The sequence below is a fragment of the Brienomyrus brachyistius genome, chromosome 22 (genome assembly GCF_023856365.1).
Source record: "Brienomyrus brachyistius isolate T26 chromosome 22, BBRACH_0.4, whole genome shotgun sequence".
Classification (NCBI taxonomy): Eukaryota; Metazoa; Chordata; class Actinopteri; order Osteoglossiformes; family Mormyridae; genus Brienomyrus; species Brienomyrus brachyistius.
Window position 1 is genome coordinate 6,302,624 of NC_064554.1, and position 20,362 is coordinate 6,322,985.

The following is a 20,362-nucleotide window of genomic DNA, read 5'->3' on the forward strand; positions in this document are numbered from 1 at the left end:
CTCTGTCTCGGTAGTGCCCTCAGGTTACGCCATGCTACAGCCCGTTCTGTCTGTTGATGTCAGTAATCGCAGCCAAAGCATCCATCTGGCCTCACCTGCACTTTGATCACTTTCTGTCCATCACTGTCCCTGTTCCCTAAAGTCAGCAGGATTTGTTGGCAGGAAGTGGCCCAGGGTATAAACAGAAGGATAGTTCCTGAAGAGCCTGTCCATCCCTTTGGTGTCCCCCCCCCCCCCCCCCCCGTCCCCAAAGTCACTGCCTGTGCTCTATAATTACTGCTGTTTATGTGTGTGGGGGGGGGGGAAGGAACTGTCAGTCCTCAGTGCCAGACAGAGTAAACTTTCAGCAGCAAGATAAATCAAGTTTAAGTGTCACTGGAGTTTCTGAGCAACGGTCTGAGGCAGGCTGGGGGTGGGGCCTTATATATGAGGTAATGACATGAAGCAGAGTGCTGGGGGCATGGGGATGGAAAGGTGAAAAAATATGATAATATGGTATGATAACGAGACATGGAGAGAAGGACAAAAAAGTAAGGGACAGGAATGGGTGGAGAAGGGAGGAAAGGAGAAAGAGGGAGGGAGAGAGGAGGTAGAATCTACAGGAAGTAAGAGGTAAGTGGGGGGACAGTAGCAAGATGAGTTCCTCTAATACAAGGTATATAGCCTGATGATCACTAATGATCACTAATGGTCTCACTGCACTCTGCAGCAAATCACTCACTTCCAACCTCACTGCCAGTCCCGAAATGTAATTGGCCAAAGGTCATTTTAGGGGTGAACAGAAATATAAGCCAAACACCCCCCACTCCAAGTGCACCCCACACGCGATCCCCGAATCAGTCCGGCTCTGATTTCCTGGTGTCCAATGGGGGGGTGGGGGGGGTCTGTTTTTAAAAGGCGGGAGAGATACCCTGTCATTTTTAACCAGTCTGCTCTGCGAGCACATTATTGTACAGATGGTGAATCCTCACAACGCTAATTAGTATGTTGTATAAACACAGGATGATGTTTCACTGAGCATGTTATTCCGTGTCCCTCTGCCTTTTCCGGCACTTTCTGGGCTGATCTCAGCAGGGCGCTGTCGGATTCAGGAACACGGTGGCGCAGTGGCTAACAGGTGCATTTTTTGTGGCTGCGCGCCACTTCCCCAAGTTCCCAAGCGTCTGAGCCCCGAGGCAGAGCAGCACAGCATATATCTCCGGGGTACGGAGAGACCCCGGGTTTTGGAGCCTGCGGAACAAACCGCCATGTGAGATTTTTCCAGCCTCCATGGGCCCCTGGGGGACCAACTGACCGCATACGAGGTGTCAGGATCCTAGACATCTGACATGTAAATCGCAGTCATCTGCAGTTTAGACTTCTAATCATTTACTTCCTTGTCTGAGCGTCTCTTGGCTATTATGATACTGAAGGTCAAATGCTGGAAAAAGACCTCCGAGTCTCAAGTTACAGCTATGTTTCTAACCAAGCGGGTTCGACTCTTCATCAGACCCCACCAGCAGCTTCTTAAACATGCGCTTTAAGCATTAGTGACATTTCCGTAAAGTCACAACAGCGTAATTGGCTCTCTCTTTTCATGTGGTCACTCTGTTGTCCATCACAACATAAAACATGGGCAGTAGCCAGCACTCTGTTTCAGCGATTACCCAGTGAGGACAGTGCTGCCCGTCTACACACTTCCTAAAGTGTGTCAGGAAAATTGTGTCTGTACATCATACATAGCAGTGTGACCTAAGTACGCACACAGGCCATCACATTCAACATAGAGACACTCACAAAGGCACACACAGGACAGGAGGTGGTTCTGACTGGCCCCCGACGCATCTCTGTCATCTTCGCTCTTTCCTGTGTATCGACTACCTTGGAATCTATTATTTAACTGCTCATAACATCCCATGGAATGGACACCTTGACCTGGTTAATTTAATGTCACCAATAAACATGGAATAGCCTACAAACCGCACACGTAACCCTAATAGTGAGAGAGAGAGAGAAAGAGTGGGGGGGATGAAGGAGAGAAGGAGATGGAGGGAGGGAGAGAGAGAGAGAAAGAGAGGGCAGAGGACAAAATGGACATTTCACACACATTAGCATCCAGCCATGCGTCTGGTTTCCCGCCAGGATTCCCGCTCTTCCTTTACCTGCCTTCTTGGCCTCAGGCATGACTGCTTGTGTCGCACGGGTTTCCTGTGATGCCTCTCTCTTCGTCTCTGCGTCTCTCCAAACGTCTTCCCTTTATCCCTTTATATTCCTGCTCTCTCTCTCTCTCTCTCTCTCTCTTGTCTCTCTCTTCTTTCATGTCACATAAGTCTCCTTCCTCCAGAGAGAGAAAGAGAGAGAGAGAGAGAGAGAGAGAGAGCAAAGGACAGAGTGTCACTTGAGACCCCGAGAGAACCCGAGTTCCTTAAGGAAAGATGCAGAAGAATGGAGAGTACGGAAAGGTGCAGGAATGAAACGTGTGACAGATGAGAGAATTTGTTAAAGGATTACCTCGTTATGGGTTAGGCCTGCATGATAGCTTACTGGCCAGATGTATTGATCACACAGGTGACATAAGGTCTAATACCAAACGACACAGTGACTGTCGCCCTGGATCTCAACCTTCTTCCAGTCAGCTATGCTACTATGCTACCTGCTGCATTTTGCCATAAGTGCTGCAAAGGATGATGTGTTTGTCCTTTCAAAGTTCCTACATTCCACTGTCTATATTCTCTCTATTGCTACCTTCTACTGTCTGTCCTGTTGTTATTCCTACATTCCACTGTGTCTGTCCTCTCACAGATGCTACATTTCACTGTCTGTCTTCTCTCTATTGCTGCCTTCCACTGTGTCTGTCCTCTCAAAGTTCCTACATTCCACTGTGTCTGTCCTCCCTCTATTCCTACCTTCCACTGTATCTGTCCTCTTACGTTTCAATGTGTCTGTCCTCTCACAGTTCTCACATTCCACTGTATCTGTCCTCTCTGTTCCTACATTCACTGTATCTGTCCAATCCCTGTCCCTACTTTCCTCTGTATGTCTTCTCGCTATTCCTAACTTCTATCGTGTCGGTCCTCTAACTGATCCTACCTTCGACTGTGTCTGTCCTCTCACTGTTTCTACCTTCCACTGTGTCTGTGCTTTCATTGTTTCTACCATCTATTGTGTCTGTCCTCTAACTGTTCCTACATTCCATTGTGTCTGGCCATCCGTGTTCCTACCTCGCACTGTGTCTGTCCTCTCACTGTTCATACTTTCCACTCCTACCGTTGTTCTTCTCACCTCATTTGTCCTTCTACATCCTGAAGAGTCTCAAAACTATGACTTTTAGGACAGCAAGTAAACACTCCAGCCGTACAGAGATGATATTTCCATCAGTCCTTTCCTTCATTGGGTTAGGTGTATTTCTTACCATGCTCTGCAATTCCCGCTGTCATTCCAAATTGTTAGAGGGGCTGCTGGCAGTGCTACCGTTAATGGCACAGATACAAATCTTGAAGGGTATTATTTGGTGGCAAGACTGTAGGGTTAGGAGCAGAGTTAAGTTTGGGGGTTAGCAAGTTAGGGTAGTTATGGTTAGGGTGGTTAGGGTTATTTAATTCTCAGGAGATCCTCTGCTAATTTACCACTGAATTAGGCTCGGAAGCAGGATTACTGTAGCATGAAAAGCTACAATGAACACATTAGTAAAATTAAATTTGCTCTTATTCTGTGAAAGGAAGTGCGAAGCTGCTGGTACCCACATGGCAACACATCTGCTCCTAGGACTCATCAGCAAGCAGCTCTGCTTTCAGGCCTGCTTCAGCCATGCCTTCATAACCTTGGCATGCCAATAAACGGCCTTTTGAACTTCAATTCCAAAGAGAACTTAAGACAGAGGGGCTGAGATGGAAGACTGGCTATTTTTAGCCCATGCAACTGGAGACACTGGAGAAATTTAGAGGGGGTGAGAGGGAGAGAGACAGTGAGAAATAAAAAGTAATTAAAGCAGAACAGTCAGATGGGGACCTGTCACGACCACATCATTTTTTTTTACGTTTCCTCCTAAGAGTATCACCGCTTGGTGTTTCTGGTTGTATGAATATTGATGGATGCATCAAGGGTGGGTCGTTACCATGGAAACTGGCAGCCATGATACATGTGTGTCCAGTGGGGGGTGCTAACACACACCCTTCAGAGGTCAGAGCCACCCCCCCCCCCCCCGTCCAACATGGCATGTGACAAGCAAGCAAGTTTATCACAAGATCAATAACAGCATTGAAATGTCATCACTCTGAGGGAGATTCAATTACACATTTGCATGTGCACAGTCTTGCAGCAGCCACGCTGCTTCACATACACTATCTCACACACACTGCATCTCACAAACACTGCGTCTCGCTTACACTGCGCCTCACATACACTGTGTCTCACACACTGCATTTCACACACTGCATCTCACTGACACTGCATCTCATACACATTGTGTTTCTCACACTGTGTCTCGCACACACTAAGTCTCACACATACTATATCTCACATACACTGTGTCTCAGACACACTGTGTCTGAAACACACTGTGTCTCACATACACTGCGTCCCACACACACTGTATCTCACACACATTGCGTCTTACACACACTGCGTCTCACACGCACCACATCTCACACACACCACGTCACACACTGCGTCTCGCATTCACTGCGTCTTTCACACACAGTGTCTTGCATACACTGTATCTCACACACACTGTATCTCACACACTGCGTCTCACATATACTGCGTCTGGCAGCTGACAATCAGTCTGACTACCATGGTAATTCCCTGATACCTTCTTCAGAAAAACCTTGACACGTGTCCTTTTTGAACACTTTTGCCCTCAGTCCACATCTCATTTTACATTTAATTGCTCAGATGATGATTTTATTCATAGTATTTCTTTTACAGCTGGATATTTTGCTGGGTACTTTGTGCCTTTCGTTTCCAGAATAGAAGCACAGCTGATCTGATTCTCCATATGATGTCCTGCTGACTTTTACATTCCTCAGTATCTGGGCCACCGGTAGAAAAGTGATGCAAGGAATTCTGCTGCGCCCTTACCAGAGAATATCAGAAAACTGTCAGAGGCACAGCAGGACACCGCCTCTGCCAGGCAGGGAGCTTAGATCTGCTCTCTAGTGAGTCACCAGCTGCCCCCACTGTATCCAGATCATTGTTAGAGAGCTGAGTTCCTGTCATGGGGTACTATACTGCCCCCCAGAGGCCATACGGTCGTAACATGGCAGGCTTCCAAAGTTCGGGAGTGCTGAATGACAGCAACATGCTGACCCATCTGTGAGGGAGACATTGCATATTGGTTTTGGGGGGGTGAATTTGTGGAACTTGAATAGCTCTGAGGTCACCATGCCTTCTGCAGTTCTCCCTGGAGAATGAGACTGCATAGGACAGAGCATGTTTTAAACACAGCCGATGCCCCTTAAATTTTCTGAAGAAAATATAGTTTTGAAAAGTAGTTCTCTGGCTTATATGCACATCCCAAGTCTTATTTTTCTGCTTTACTTTATATGATTTGTCAAATTTCTCTCAGGTCGTGTCCACTGTAACTTTTATTTATGTGATGTAAATGACGCTATATAATGATGTAATATTGTATTGGCTGAGATTGTTTTGCTCTCAGTTTGCTCCACATACCCCGCCCCCCACGCACACTTCCCACTTCTGAACCCATAAGACTTTCAGCACATTTAGCTATCTGGAGTATTTGAAGGCATTGATCTATCTATCTTTTAGCTTGTGCTACACTAACAGGAAGACTATTCCATACTCTACACGCTGTGTAAAGAAGTACTTCCTCAGATCCATTTTGAAATGTTCTCTTCAACTAATATTGAAGTAGCTATTTGGCTGAACAGCATCCAGACCTGTTAGAATCTTATATACCTGAATCATGTCCCCCCACAATCTCCTTTGATCAAGGCTAAACAGATTCAGCTCTAAGACCAGGAATCATTCTTGTAACCCTACGTTGAACCTTTTCCAAGGCAGCAATGTCCTTTTTAAGGTATGGTGACCAAACCTGCACACAATATTCTAGGTGGGGTCTTACCAAGGAATTATATAATCGTAGCATCACCTCCCTTGACTTAAACTCCACACATCTAGAGATGTAACCCAACATCCTATTGGCCTTTTTAATTGCTTTCGAAACTGGTGAGAGTGGAATGAAAGCATCAACATACACATCGAGGTCTTTCTCATAATCAGCTACTTTTATTTCAGTGGAACCCATAAAATATCTGTACTTTATATTTCTGCTCCCTGCATGGATTATCTTACATTTATCTATGTTAAATTTCATCTGCCAGGTATCAGTCCAGTCGCTAATTAAATCCAGATCCCGTTGCAGCCTCTCTGCTGCTAGATCAGTATCTGCTACACCACCCACCTTGGTGTCGTCTGCAAACTTAATCAGTTCACTGTATGTATTGGTGCCAATATCATTCATGTAAATTAGGAACAATAGTGGTCCTAAAATTGAACCTTGCGGTACCCCACTGTGAATGCAGGCCCACTGTGACATTGTGCCTCTAATAACTACTCGCTGCTTCCTGTCTGTTAACCAGTTTTCGATCCAAGCTGCTACAGTTCCTAAAATCCCTGCAGCTTTGAGCTTCAGCAAGAGTCATTTGTGGGGGACAACATCAAAGGCCTTCTGGAAATCTAAGTAGATCACATTGTAAGCCTTTTTGTGATCAATTTCTCTTGTAGCGTCGTCAAAGAACGAAGTAGATTAGTTAAACAGGATCTACCTCTCCTAAATCCATGTTAGCTATCCCTCAGAATGTTATTTGAATCCAGGTAATCGACCATTTTCAATTGGATTATAGCTTCAATTTCACCCAGACAGACGTGATCTCCAAAGCGAGGCAAACCCTACAGCTTATTAATTGAACACGGCTATTGGATTGGTACTCGGTATTGGCCGAAACCCAAAGTTCAGGTATCGGTATTGGTATCAGGACAGAAAAAGTGAGACTGGTGTATACCTACTTTATTTATTTATGCTTTACGCAGACACAGTGTGTACTTCCAACATTGCCACATATTTCCAAAAAGTGATTTTATGACAAGTTGGAAAAACTGAAGAACAATAATTAATGAGTAAATTTCTGTGTGTGTTTGCCTGTCTGTTTCTGTTTGCCTGTTTTCTGTCAGAAAGTACTAAGAGTAACAAAATGACTGTCTGGAGATATCCTGTGGTAACACACAGTACTACGTCGTCCTTTTACGTAAGGACGCACGTTTGTAGTTTCTCTGCATACGTAACGCTGCACTCGTCAGGCAAAATGGCCGCATTCAGGTCATGCTATACCTCGGTTTGGATATCTGCAGTTGTTTTCACAATAACTACAGAGTACGTCCGTTGTAACACCGGTAAAAGGGTGAGTTCAGTTTCCGCCTCACTAATAAAGCGTAAGATACTTATAACACCTCTGTTAAAGGCTGTAACGTCGGCCAGGGTTTTGTGTTGCTAAGAGGTAGCTAATAAACTTTGTATATGGTGACCCAGTTGATATTTAGCCAGCATAATTTGTAATAATAATAGTACCGGCAGTAACAAAGAATAATAATGATAATAATGATGATCTCCTGTGGGGTGTATGGACGGCATTTTCCGTTTTCATTGTCCTTCCCCCCGTTTGCTGTTAGCGTTCGCGTTCCGTTTGGAGTCTCCATTGAAAAGACAGCGTAACCCTGTTACGTTGCTTTTTCCGTCCACAGGCGGCTGATGGGATGGACACCGAGGCAGCCGGCTTCTCTGTCCCACTTGAGCACTCTTTCGAGATCGGTCAGTTCGTTTATGTGCTCCGTGCCTGAAATGCTTTCAAGCATCACTTCCTCGTAATCCCCACTAGCGGGGCTCACTCCGTGTCTCTTCTCCTAGACGACGTGCCGCGGTTTCGTATGAGGGGATCCGTGCAGCTCAGAGGGGGCCGGGAGCATGCCGCATCTCTCTGGCAGAGTCCCCTGACAGAAGAGGACCGGAGCATGCTGAAGGTGAGTGCCCGTCAGTCAGGTCCCCGATTGTTGTAGTGCTGCGTTTGCCGGGGCTGTGTCCAGTGGCCTGACTCGGGATGCCGGTGCCTCTCTGTGCCCCGGTCAGGCGGTAGCTGCAGTGGACGGCCTGTACCGGATTCGGGTTCCCAGAGTGTCTGTGCAGACTGACAGACAGGCTGAACGACAGATGGATGGATACCTCACTGCCTTCCTTCCAGCTGTGAGTAGAAATGGCTTGCGTGATCACTGAAATTATTTTTACTAGGGTTTATTTAAGTTTTAGTCCCAACCCATAAATAATCACAGATATTCCTATTGCTACCATAACAGCCAAAAATGAACCTTTTTTTTATTATTTAAAAAAAAGGTAGATTTATGAAATGTATGCACAAAAAACCAAACCGGTCTTCTGTTGTAGCTTTCAGGGAACATGAAAATGATCATTTAACAACGACGAAGCTCCACAGAAAATATTTACCCAGGTCTGCTCTAGATGGGAGAATCGGGCAGGTTCATGAAGTAAACATTTGCACATAAGCAATCGGGATAGTGATTCCCGAAAATGCTAACGACCGCATTATGGGCAAAGCCACACTAGCCAAACCCCATTTAACACTAGGCATCCCTATTTATATTTCATGCGCCCTCACCCCCACCCCACATATCCCATTATTGTATTTTATTAAAATTTTCTTTGCTCAGTTCAACAAGCATCCAGATTTTCATTAAACTACAAGCAGTCCTCGTAGAAGGGCATGTGGCAAACAGAAGTTCTTGAATCTTGGTACTTGCACAGTCCGGTCTTCTCTCTCAAGGTTCTTCTCATAAAGACCAATTCATATTTCACTCTTACACGTGCACTTATGGCCTGCGAGGTGAGTGACATAAATTTAGTCATCCTGGGGTGTCTAGAGGTCACACTCGCAGCCCAGATTTTTACGTACAGTCGACATCGTGCACATCGGTGCCCGTCGACTGTGCATGTGCAAGGAAATTGACTAGACATTTGCTGTAGGTGGTAGCATTGATTTTCACAGAGCTCAGTAAAGGAGTTGAAGTTGTTGATGTGGTAGTCATGGTAAACAGCTACATAAGGAGGTGCAGAGGTACCCACATAGTACATTTTTCATACTGTCCAGACATTATATGGTATTTCAAAAAGCAACACTATTCCAGCACTGAAATCTTGGTGATAAATTTCGACAAATGGGAGCATCCAAGATAATTTTATTACAAAGATGTCATAATCCCGCAGTATGCCACCCCTACAACTAACAACTTTAAAACTGTTCATAAAAATGTACTTGTTTCACCGCACTGCTTGTATTTGTGTCTCTCTGCTAGTTTGGTGGAATATCATTGTTGTACACATGCACTAATCATGACAGTCCACAGACTAATGTAGTATATACAGAGCAGTCTCTGGCCTGAGTCCATGTGCACATCCATGTGGAAAAGTGAAGTATGCACCAGGCTTAACCCTAACCCTTACCCTTCTCTGGAATCTCCTCCACTACACAGTGCTCTATGGTGGAGTCCCACCTCAGTGATGTCATCACCCTGCACACTGATGTCACCGGATACCTCATCGGTGTCTCCATAGTTACGATCCCTGGCACATGTCGTGGGGCTGAGGTGGAAGAGGAAGTCGACCTGGAAGCTTTCAACACGACACTGAGCTTCATGGGCCCCGTCACTGCCCCTGCGTGAGTCTGCAACCCCCTAACCGCCGAGCCTCTGTCCTAGGCCCTTCTGAACTGCTACTGTATCTACCTTTGTGCCAGGCCAGAGACTGCTCTGTATATTGAGAGGATGGAACATGAAATGGAGAAGAAGGCCAAGAACCCCCAGGAGCAGAAGTCATTCTTTGCGAAATACGTGAGTGGAGGCTGAGTGACCTGTAGCCTGATCTGCTGTCTGTGCCTCACCCTGCTCGCCCCCTGCTGTACCCTCCTGTACTGTGTGCTCTTGATGGATGCTGTTTTCTGGTCTTGTACACCCTGCTTCTTGAGAGTTTTGCATATGACTGTGTCTGCGTTTTGCTTTGTAGTTTTGAACACTGTCTTTCATCCTGTCCGTGCTGTGCTTGACACCTTCTGTGCTGTACTATGTTTGACCTGGGCTGTGCCGTGCTGTGTTTCAGTGGTATTTGATTCTCGGAGGCGCAGTATTCCTCATGGCCACAAGTTCCACACAGTCCCCACCAGGGGGAGGCAGAGAGCAGAGCTGAGTCTCATTACAAGTACTGTCAGCCACTTTGCTCACTCACTGTATGTCCCTGTGTCTGGGCCGCTCCCTGTGTCTGTCTCTCTCTGTGCTTATCAGCATGCCAGCCTAATTGTTCTGCACTTGTTTCCAGTTCTTCGATCAGTAGTTAGACTCTTTGTTGCATTACTGGCTGTAATGCTGCCAGGGGTCCTTTAGAGGGCGCTGAACATACCATCAGCAGGCCTTCGAGGCCCGGGCCTGAGCTGCCACCGATACCGTCTGAGGCCTGGGTCTGTGTGATAACACCCCGCAGCCAATGTGTTGTCACTCTGCCTCGCCCGGAGATTGATGCGCTGCAGGTGCGCGAGCCCCATGGACAGCGGGGGGCAGCGCTGGGAGCCCCCAGCCCTGTTCTGTCCCGCCACATTCTTTCCGATGGGCTGGGCCGCTTCAAGTCTCAGGTTTCGGTGCCATTTGGTGAGAAGGACCAGGGCAGGCGGCCGGGTGTGCAAAACAGCCCCAAGATCCACGGTGGCATGATTGGGAAGCACTTTGAGCTGTGAGGGACATGGTGCTGGGGTAGAGTGTGTCTGTCTGTGTCTCTGTCTGTCTTCCTCTGTGAGACTCTATGTCTGTGTCTATCTGTGCATGTCTGTCTGTCTGTTTCTGAGAGTGTTTGTGTTTGTCTGAGCATCTTTGCCTAGTCTTAGCCTTACATGCTTCACGCTGATTCTCATGCACCCTGATCAACCCCTCGTGTGAAACACTCACGTCCACTGATGAAATGCTTCCCAGCTGCTCTGTGTCTCTCATTGTGTCCTTGTACCTCAAAACTGGCCCCTCAGTGTGATCATCTCTGTTCTCTCCCCCCTCCCCCCGCTTCTCTCCCTCCAGTGGATGTACATCGTGCCTCTGGTTCTCTTTCTGATGATGTCGGGAGCACAAGATCAGACTGGGGGTGGTGCCGCAGGTGGAGCGGCCAATGGCGGTGGACGATGATTGACGTCATGCTCAAGTGTTTTCTGTTTCCAGGTGTACATAGTGATGTCAAGAAACACGAGTTAGATTTACAAAACAGAAGAAACCACATGCTCTTTGAAAATAGTCCCTGACTGCATTTTTTTAAATGACTGACAGACAATGAAGTATTTATTAAAGTCTTCTGTTACTGTGAATTGTGACTGGGTGTCTGTTACTCTCAACCCAATCCTTGGAACCCCCATACAGTCCACATCTGAATAATCAAGACCACTGAATACCACATACAGTTGTCACTTTGGGGCTGGGTTGAGAAATCCTAGGTTGTCCCGCTACAGTGGTCCCCTCAGACTCCGCCCTCCGTTTGAGCCGTCCCCTCAGACTCTGCCCTCCGTTTGAGCCGTCCCCTCAGACTCCGCCCTCCGTTTGAGCCGTCCCTTCAGACTCCGCCCTCCATTTGAGCCGTACCCTCAGACTCCGCCCTCCGTTTGAGCCGTCCCCTCAGACTCCGCCCTCCGTTTGAGCCGTCCCCTCAGACTCCGCCCTCCGTTTGAGCCGTCCCCTCAGACTCCGCCCTCCGTTTGAGCCGTCCCCTCAGACTCCGCCCTCCGTTTCAGCCGTCCCCTCAGACTCCGCCCTCCGTTTGAGCTGTCCCCTCAGACTCCACCTTAGGTTCACAAATTGGTGTCAAACTGCAATCTCTGAGTGTGAGTTATGTTTTTAACACGAACATTTTTTCAAATTAATCATCCGTGTTGGCATGTTACCTTTGACTGCACTACAAGTTACACCATAGTCATGATTTTTTTCCAGAAAACTGCTAATGTGTGTCGACAGTTAATGTGTAGCCAAAGTGCTATTGAACAAATGAAAGCAGCCGGATGTTGATTATCTGCAGTATGGAGCACCCAGAATGCCGTAATCGGCAGCATGTTGAGGGGGCAGTGAGTCCAGCTTGCTGTTAGCGAGGACGAGCAGGGCCCCTATCCAGCCTGTGAGGTAACACAGCCCACACGCAGGCCAACCTTTCAGCGCCTCCTGTTTTACCCGGATTCCCCCCACACACCTGCTCTCACACACTGGCCCAGTGTCACTAACAGGCGTCTGTGATTGATGGCTTGTCCAAACATCCAGGGAGAGATTAGAAGAGCTCAGTGAGTAACAGGTTTAGAAAAGGAAGCGGGATTTCTGTGTGATTGACAGACAGGATTGGGTGGTTGGCTGTGTGACCGATACACATGTTTAGAAATGGAGGTGGGGTTTCTGGCAGACGGGTTTAGAAGTTCCCAGATATTATAAAGCAATGGTTCTCAACCTTTTTTTATCCAAGGACATTCTGTAAACATGGAAAACATTCAGGAAAACATGTTTGTTCCCCCCCTTGAGCAGGTTATGATATTATTTCTCTTGTATGTTTTCTGCAATAATGATAAGAATTGACAATGTTTATTAATAGAAATATATTGAATTTGGTAATACTGTCAATCAATGTTTTGAACACGACTCAAATAAGGTTTTACTTCACTGCATCCAGCAGCACTAGTGTTTTTCCTCAGGTGATGATATTGTTTCCCAAAACAGAAGTTGAGTGTTTATGAACAGAAAAACTAAATATAAAACCTATTTGGCCAAATGGCTCTCAAATCAGAAGTCAGAGAACCATTGTATGTGTACTTAATAACCGAAAATATCCTCATTTTAAGGTATTAGCCTTCAATAAAATAGAACAAATGTTGCAAATTATGAGTTTCAATGATGTTTTAGAACGAAAAGAATCAAGTACCAATGAATCCTCGCCTTTCCCCTCCATTAATTTCCCCATTAAAAGCCGTAAACTGAGCAGTTTGATTTTAGCTGTGAATTATGGGATTCTGTGTAACTAGGAAGCAATACTATTGGTTTCTATTAAAAATCTTTACCAAAGTGTTAATTGTAACGCATAATTAAAGTATTACAATATAAACTATCGATATAGCATAAAAATATGATATTGGATACCGCCCACCTCGCTGAGAGAACGTAGTGGTTAGAAACCAGTTAGGAACACTGCAATAAAGCATCTCAGTTGGTTCTACAGTTCAAGAACAGAGACACTTATTAAGTTGTCTTCTTCATCATATACATATGTGATTTTACAAAGGCTGTTCATTACACATCTCACCCCACACAATCTATCCTTTATATTACATGACTTTACAAGGCCTGCCCATCACATGTATGACCCCACTTGACCCATCCTATTCATATGTGACTCTGCACCATTTCTTCTGTATTGTCGTGTATGACAGTGACTCATCATGGTTGCAGTGGATCTTCTGGCAGTAGGTTTTAGTGAATGAAGCAGTTACAATCCATCACCCTTCCTTCGGCTGCTGATCCTGTACAGATAGGGCGAGGTCAACATTTTAAATGAAATTTTTTGTTGTTCCAGCACATAGATGCATTAGTTAAGCATGTAAATTTTTCTGCGCGGAACACTTCACTGTGCAATAAAGGGCAAGCGGTTTCTGGGGCTGGGGAGCGCCCCCTGCTGGTCAGTTGGATGTAGCCAGACCATGTGAACCACACCAACCTACACTCTGCTTGGAGGGTTATAGCAGTTTCAAATGACGTTGCTAATTGCATCCCTCACCAGCAGCCCCGCACCCCACAGACCCACCCCCTGAAGGAATAAGACCGCATCCAGGGGGCAGTCCACCATTCGCCCAACGAGAAGATACACGCCACATCCCCGTCCAGCACATCACCGGCCAGAACGATGCCAGCATCGAGGAAGCCCGGTAAGACTGGACGCGTTCCGCTCCCCAGGAGGTGGGGCAGGGGAACGTCTGTCTGCGTGCCTCTCTGTAAAAATGCAGGAGCTGCAGCAACAACTGCAGCCTTCGGCTGTTATTTAACTGCATTTCATGGGAAAAAATATCCGCTGTGACAAAGTGACACATTTTGGTAGAATATAGGGCAAAGCTTATGTGCCCCCCTCAGAAGCCTATAGGGTGACTGGCTCAGCTATCAGGAGGATCCCGGGGGGGGGGGGGGGGGGAGCACTGCACACCATTACATGTGCGTGTCAGCCCTGATGGTCAGGAATCCCATATACCCATACCGTATATGTATATATAGATGAATATATATATAGATCTCATATATAGATCTCTCCAGAAGACAGACACATGTGGGGGGGGGGTCCACTGTCGTTGATTCTGATTCCAATTGTCGTATTCTGATTAGGTGTTCATATCCGAAGGAAGATTAAGCACCTTCAACCTGCAGATGAGGGCACTGCAGACATGCAGGATGAGGCTGGGAGACACCTCCTGAACCATTATTAGTGTCAGTCTGATCATGAGCTGCGTCCAGGCACACAGATAATAGCAATGCTCATCTTCACTCAACCCTCAGTGTGCTTTGTCAATGTGCTTCATCAGTGTGCTTCATGGATGTACATCGTCAGTGTGCTTCCTCAGTGTGCTTTGTCAGTGTGCGTTGTCAATGTGCTCCATCAGTGTGCTTCATCGATGTACATCATCAGTGTACTTCATCAGTGTGCTTCATCGAAGTGCGTTGTCAGTGTGCGTTGTCAGTGTGCTTCATCAGTGTGCTTTGTCAGTGTGCGTTGTCAGTGTGCTTCATCAGTGTGCTTTATCAGTGTGCGTTGTCAGTGTGCGTTGTCAGTGTGCTTCATCAGTGTGCTTCATCAGTGTGCGTTGTCAGTGTGCTTCATCAGTGTGCTTCATCAGTGTGCGTTGTCAGTGTGCTTCATCAGTGTGCTTTATCAGTGTGCTTCATCAGTGTGCTTCATCAGTGTGCGTTGTCAGTGTGCTTCATCAGTGTGCTTCATCAGTGTGCGTTGTCAGTGTGCTTTATCAGTGTTTTATTATATCAAAATTAAAACGCTATGGAAGGTTGATGCCCGGCGGGTTCAGGACTCACCACCAAGTGTTTCGATGCGATTTATGATGTGATTAAATGCTTGTTTATTGAGCTGTGGATAAGCTTACTTCCCCAAGCTGTTTGTCACTACCCAGAAGCTATGGCTTACACCCCCAGCAGTCACCCCCCCACCCCCCCGCCCCCCGTCCCTGCTGACTCGCGACCTTCTGCTGTCCATCCTTCACGCTCATCTTTCACGCCTCTGGGTCCCTGCCACTTTCTGTCCTCTTCATTTCTGCCCTTTTCATGATGTCTCCCGTCACTTTTGGTGTCCACTCCTGAATTGTCCTGCCTCGTCAGTTCTTACCTTTCTGAACAGCCCCCCCCCCCACCTCTTCATCTCCTCCCCCCTCCCCCAACACATCCCTATGATTTATGGTTTATGACCCTTATTCTGGTCAGATTTTCTCCGCCTGTTGGTAAGCTGTAGTTCATGATACTGCTATGATAATGAAGGACAGTGATTGGTATAGTGTCAGTGCCTGGAGTTGGGCTGTGCTGGGCTGTGACCCTCCCACCCTTTATTTTTCTTCTGATTATTCGCCTCTGCCGTTTCACGCATGTAAATGTGTTATGGAGACTGTCTCTGTTTGCATGGCATCCCTAGCCTCCTCTGTCTCCTCTTTCTCTTGCCCTTTCTGTCGGTGAGTCATTTTGTTTGTTCACCTGTCTGCAGTTTCCCATGAGGCTTTGCTGCAGATCCATGTTTCAATGTCTCCTGCCTCATAAGCAGTATGGGACAGGAAGAACACACCCCCCCCCCCACTGCTCTGGCAATCCACAGCAGCACATCTAATCTGATACGCGTGCTGCTCGCTGCTACGTTGCGGGGGGCAGGCAGCTGGAAGGGATCACCCTCAGCTACGCACATGGTTCTTCATCCACACTTAACCTTAACCCTGTTTCTGGGGCCAGACTGTGGCCCCCCCACAGAGCAAATCTGATAAACAACCTGCTGGATTTACACCCTGCGGCTCATGTGACTCTGTGGTTGATGCAACCATCTGTAGGGGGCATTATCTATATCTATCTATCTATCTATCTATCTATCTATCTATCTATCTATCTATCTATCTATCTATATGTCTGTCTGTCTGTCTGTCTATCTATCTATATCTCTGTCTGTCTGTCTGTCTGTCTGTCTAACCCTGTAGCAGGCCAGTAATGACTATAACTAATGTGTTTTTTATTTATTCTCTGGATGGGAACAGAGCAGTGAGGTCTGCTCCAACCTCACAGGTTTAGATCCAGTCCCTCAGCCACACAATCTGAAGAGCAAAAGCATCATGACTGCAGAGTATATTTCTCCCTGATGTGTATCTGTACCGGAATACAGAGCTGTCTGAAGTCCATTGTGCTGTTCTGAGTATAAGGCAGCTCGCAGCTTTCAGCCACTTGAGGACTTCCTTAAAGGGGGAGGGCCTCCTTCATATGGGGCGGAGTCTTCTCAGTTGGACCTATAGAATTGCAACTGGACCGAGCACATCTCAGTGACGCTCCCCCTCTCCTCACGGTTCTTTAAAAGGGAGTAATGCAGAGGAGGTCTGATTTATAACTGGAAGCTGTCATCGCCCCATGCCTCAGATGGCCTCTCTGCTGCTCTTTAAGCTGTATCAATGTTCCCGGCATGAATCTCAGTGTATGTGCACTGTGTGAGCTCCAGGCTGTTCTTCATAGCGGAGTCCCTGACATCTACCCCTGCCTGCACCTGAAAGCTCACGGGGCTGATCTTGGGTGGAGCTGCCTTTAGGGCGGCGGAGTTTCCCCGCCGTCCTGTACTCTCAGAGGTGTGACTGATGCGGCTGGCGACCTGATCCGTGGTGCTTGTCCAGTCGTGTTCACAGCTCAGCTTGCAGGCCGAGGACGAGCAGATGGCAGCTTAGCTGCTTCCCGCTGGTCCCGCTGCTTCCTGACACGGTGGGAACAAGCTCGTCGCTTCAGCAGTCTTAGTCACAGACAGACCTACCCCCCCAGACTGGCGGGGGTGCCTGTGAAGCAGAATGAGAGCAGTGCATGCACTTATGGTGCAACAGCAGTTCCCCAGATAGGTGCAGGTGAATGATTAAGTACACATGCAAAACGTGGCCTGACGGAGTGTTCTGGAAACCCTTGCTAAGGTCTGGCTGGCTATGTGAGGTCGCACCTCTCTGTTTTCGCTGCAGCAACCCCATAAGACATGCCACCCCGTCAGATTAGGTGCTGATGACTGACAAAGCTGCTCCCTACTCTGATCTCACGCCTTCCTCCTCATGGCATGTGACTCACACCCTCTCTTCTCTTTGTAGGAGACGCTCATGGCGGAGCCATTGCTACTGGTAAATGGACTGTGATTGGACAGTACAAGTGTGATGTCATCCATTCAGGGGTGGAACTTGAACATTTTTGCTACTAGCTGACTGGACTAATTCTGTGAAAAATGTACAAGCCCGGATAGTTTTTCACTAGCCCACCATGTACAATGCAATTATCAAGCATGACAAGCAACCAAAAACCATCACGTATTAAAATAATATATTATTTAACAAGGTCATTTTCAGTAAATGTAATTTCCATGAACAATTTACCCATTTACTCAATGCAATTCAATTTATACTGTTCATTACATTAATATTGCATCCTCTACATGGTGACATGGTCAGGACAGTAGCCAATCCCTACCAGCCATCCTCCTGACTAATTTAAAATGCTTTGGTGAAGGGGGCGGGACCAGTCAATCCTATAGGTGACACGGGCTGCATCAACTTCTGATAGGCACTGAATTAACAAACAGGAAGTTACACTTTTGGGGGGGGGGGGGGGGGGTGGATTCACAAAACACTCAGTATGAGGAGAAATTGTTAATAGGACTGTCAGATGATTAAAAAAGATTTTAGGTTTTATACTGTATATTCAGTATAGAAATTCAATCCTTTTAAAAATCATACTGTTTTCCCACTGCGGTATTAGAATGAACGCGATGAAAGTAAACACGACCCAAGAAATAATGACGCTGTATAGCTTTAAGATTAATGCTAACACTTTAACGCAGTAACTTTGACAGTTCTTTCTTTGATTATGCTGTGTGAAAGAGGTTTTTAATTGTGCATTTCCTTCAAGGCACCTATTATTTAATTTATTATTATTATTATTACTTCATTATATTATATAATAATGTAAATTTTATATATTATATATTTATACTATATATATATATGCCTGTGCTGGGGTGGCATGGTGGTGCAGTGGTTAGCACTGTTGCCTCACACCTCTGAGACCCGGGTTCGAGTCTCCGCCTGGGTCACATGGGTGTGGAGTTTGCATGTTCTCCCCATGTCGTCGTGGGGTTTCCTCTGGGTACTCCGGTTTCCCCCCCACAGTCCAAAAACATGCTGAGGCTAATTGGACTGTGTGAGTGTGCCCTGCGATGGGCTTGGCCCCCCATCCTGGGTTGTTCCCTGCCTTGTGCCCATTGCTTCTGGGATAGGCTCCGGACCCCCCGCAACCCAGCAGGATAAGCAGTTTGGAAAATGGATGGATGGGATGCCTGTGCTGAGAAGTGTATAATCAACGTAGAATGTTTTGTTGTAGTCCAACATGCATTCTTTTTTTTTACCTGCCAGTGGGCTGATGTTCGGCTTTTTGTACTCGCCTCAGGCGAGTGGGCAGGATTAATTTCCAGCCGCACGTGCATACCTGCTGACCTACGTCCTGGCCATGTGCTGTGAGTTAGACAGCGAAGATCACATGATGCCTCTAGATGAAGCATGTAAAAGCAGCAGCATTGAGTGCAGTGAGCTCAGCCAGCCTCTGTCAGTGGTTATACTGAGGGATCCCCTCACGTGTCTGTCGCTGTTCTCTCGTCTCGCCACAGCCCCCTGTCCCATCTATGAGCCCAACATCCCGGAGCCCCAGACTAGGGAGGAGCTCCTGAAGTGTAAGCAGCGGCATCTCATGCAGCATCTCGTGTTCAGGACGGCCTGGTAAAACACCTCATCTCAGTACCCTGTGCGTCTCCCCCTCCCTCTCTCTTTCTGGCCTCCCTCTGCTCTCTCTCCCACTCTCCTTCCCCTCTCTCTTTCTCCCCCCTGTCTCTCTCTCTTAGACTGGATACCACTCTCCCTGGATGACAGGACGGCCCAGAAGCTGCTGTGGATATCTGACGGGGCGACCAAAGTGTCCCGCATGTCTGAAGATGCGTGCCCGTACCTGGACAGGCCTGAGCGCTATGACCACTCCCCACAGGTAGGTCTGCCTCTGGCCCATCCAGTAGCGTCACCCTCACTACCACTGAGGCCAATGTGAAAAGAGCCCCCCCTCTTTCGTCCCCCCAGGTGCTCTGCAAGGAGAAGATGTGGGGGAGGCGGGCCTACTGGGAGGTGGGCTACACGGGCTGGGTGGTGGTGGGGGTCGTGTACGAGGGGGCACCACGCAAATCACAGGAAGGCCCCTGTGGCATTGGGGAGAACGATGCCTCCTGGGGGCTGGGCTGGGCTGGCACCTGCTACCAGGCCTGGCACAACAGCGAGAACGTAGACGTCGAGGCCGAGGCGACCACGGAGCTGGGTCTCTACCTGGATCAGCCGGCAGGCGTTCTCAGCTTCTACGCAGTGCGGAAGGAGGGCGAGGGTGTCACTGGGGCAGCTCAACTGCTGCACAGGTACAAGGTCAGCTTCAGCCAGCCCCTCCTGCCGGCATTCTGGGTGGGGGGCAAATCTGCCTGCTGGATTCAGAAGAAAGCCGAGTGACAGACTGGGGCTGGTGGGGACGGGTGGACAGGGGTGGAAAAAGCCCTGAAAGAAGAGAGAGGGTGTGTCCTCAAGAAACTGTACAGCCATCAAACAAGCTAATTAAAGCTTATGCTCTGAGCCCCTAATACCACTGCAGCCGTGTTATCCTGATTGTATATGAAACATTCAATACAATACATTGAAGTTTCTGTTCACATGGCATGTTTGCTTTTGTGCCTGTTTGTGTGAAGGAGTCTGGGCTTAAGTCACAGCAAAACACCATCCATCCATCCATCCATGAATCCGGATGGGATCTTGAGTTTGGATTTTAATGCAAAGTCACCAGTCTGAATGTAACCTTTAATCCTGAGGGATGCTACCCCAGTCACAAGCACATTATTTTAAAAAACTGGTTCATTAACGATCATAACTTATAATGGCTGTAGGCACTCGTCCCTCTACTGGTCGTGCAGGGAACTGCAACCAATGAGGACCAACCACTGAAAGTTACCCTTTTATCTTCA

At 47.4% G+C, this 20,362-nt stretch overlaps 3 protein-coding genes across 6 annotated transcripts in view; 2 read left to right on the plus strand and 1 right to left on the minus strand.

Annotated features, from left to right (window-relative positions):
* mybpc2a (myosin binding protein Ca) overlaps positions 1 to 2,292 on the minus strand; it is a 25,112-nt gene extending 22,820 nt beyond the window's left edge. Inside the window, exon 1 of the mRNA XM_048991337.1 lies at positions 2,142 to 2,292. Coding sequence (XP_048847294.1) covers positions 2,142 to 2,163 — 22 coding nt within the window. The 5' untranslated portion in view covers positions 2,164 to 2,292. The remainder of the gene's footprint in view (positions 1 to 2,141) is intronic.
* Positions 1 to 11,399, plus strand: part of emc10 (ER membrane protein complex subunit 10) — a 12,518-nt gene extending 1,119 nt beyond the window's left edge. The window contains exons 2-8 of one of the 3 annotated variants that reach the window (XM_048991339.1): positions 7,741 to 7,807; positions 7,904 to 8,016; positions 8,123 to 8,236; positions 9,538 to 9,722; positions 9,801 to 9,894; positions 10,160 to 10,258; positions 11,119 to 11,399. In XM_048991339.1, coding sequence (XP_048847296.1) covers positions 7,741 to 7,807; positions 7,904 to 8,016; positions 8,123 to 8,236; positions 9,538 to 9,722; positions 9,801 to 9,894; positions 10,160 to 10,246 — 660 coding nt within the window. In that variant the 3' untranslated portion in view covers positions 10,247 to 10,258; positions 11,119 to 11,399. Of the gene's footprint in view, positions 1 to 7,261; positions 7,401 to 7,740; positions 7,808 to 7,903; positions 8,017 to 8,122; positions 8,237 to 9,537; positions 9,723 to 9,800; positions 9,895 to 10,159; positions 10,259 to 11,118 lie in introns of those variants that run through there. The other 2 variants (XM_048991340.1, XM_048991338.1) reach the window with 2 other exon arrangements.
* Positions 11,400 to 13,838: 2,439 nt separating this feature from the next.
* On the plus strand, positions 13,839 to 19,984 carry zgc:195001 (uncharacterized protein LOC567531 homolog). Of its 2 annotated transcripts, XM_048991445.1 has the most exons (5): positions 13,839 to 13,982; positions 17,418 to 17,447; positions 18,983 to 19,045; positions 19,214 to 19,353; positions 19,443 to 19,984. In XM_048991445.1, exons 1-5 carry the CDS (start codon positions 13,961 to 13,963, stop codon positions 19,854 to 19,856), a joined length of 669 nt encoding a protein of 222 aa, XP_048847402.1. In that variant the 5' UTR covers positions 13,839 to 13,960; the 3' UTR covers positions 19,857 to 19,984. The 2 variants fall into 2 exon arrangements, with proteins under 2 accessions (XP_048847402.1, XP_048847403.1); XM_048991446.1 differs by lacking the exon at positions 17,418 to 17,447.
* Positions 19,985 to 20,362: the final 378 nt, after the last annotated feature.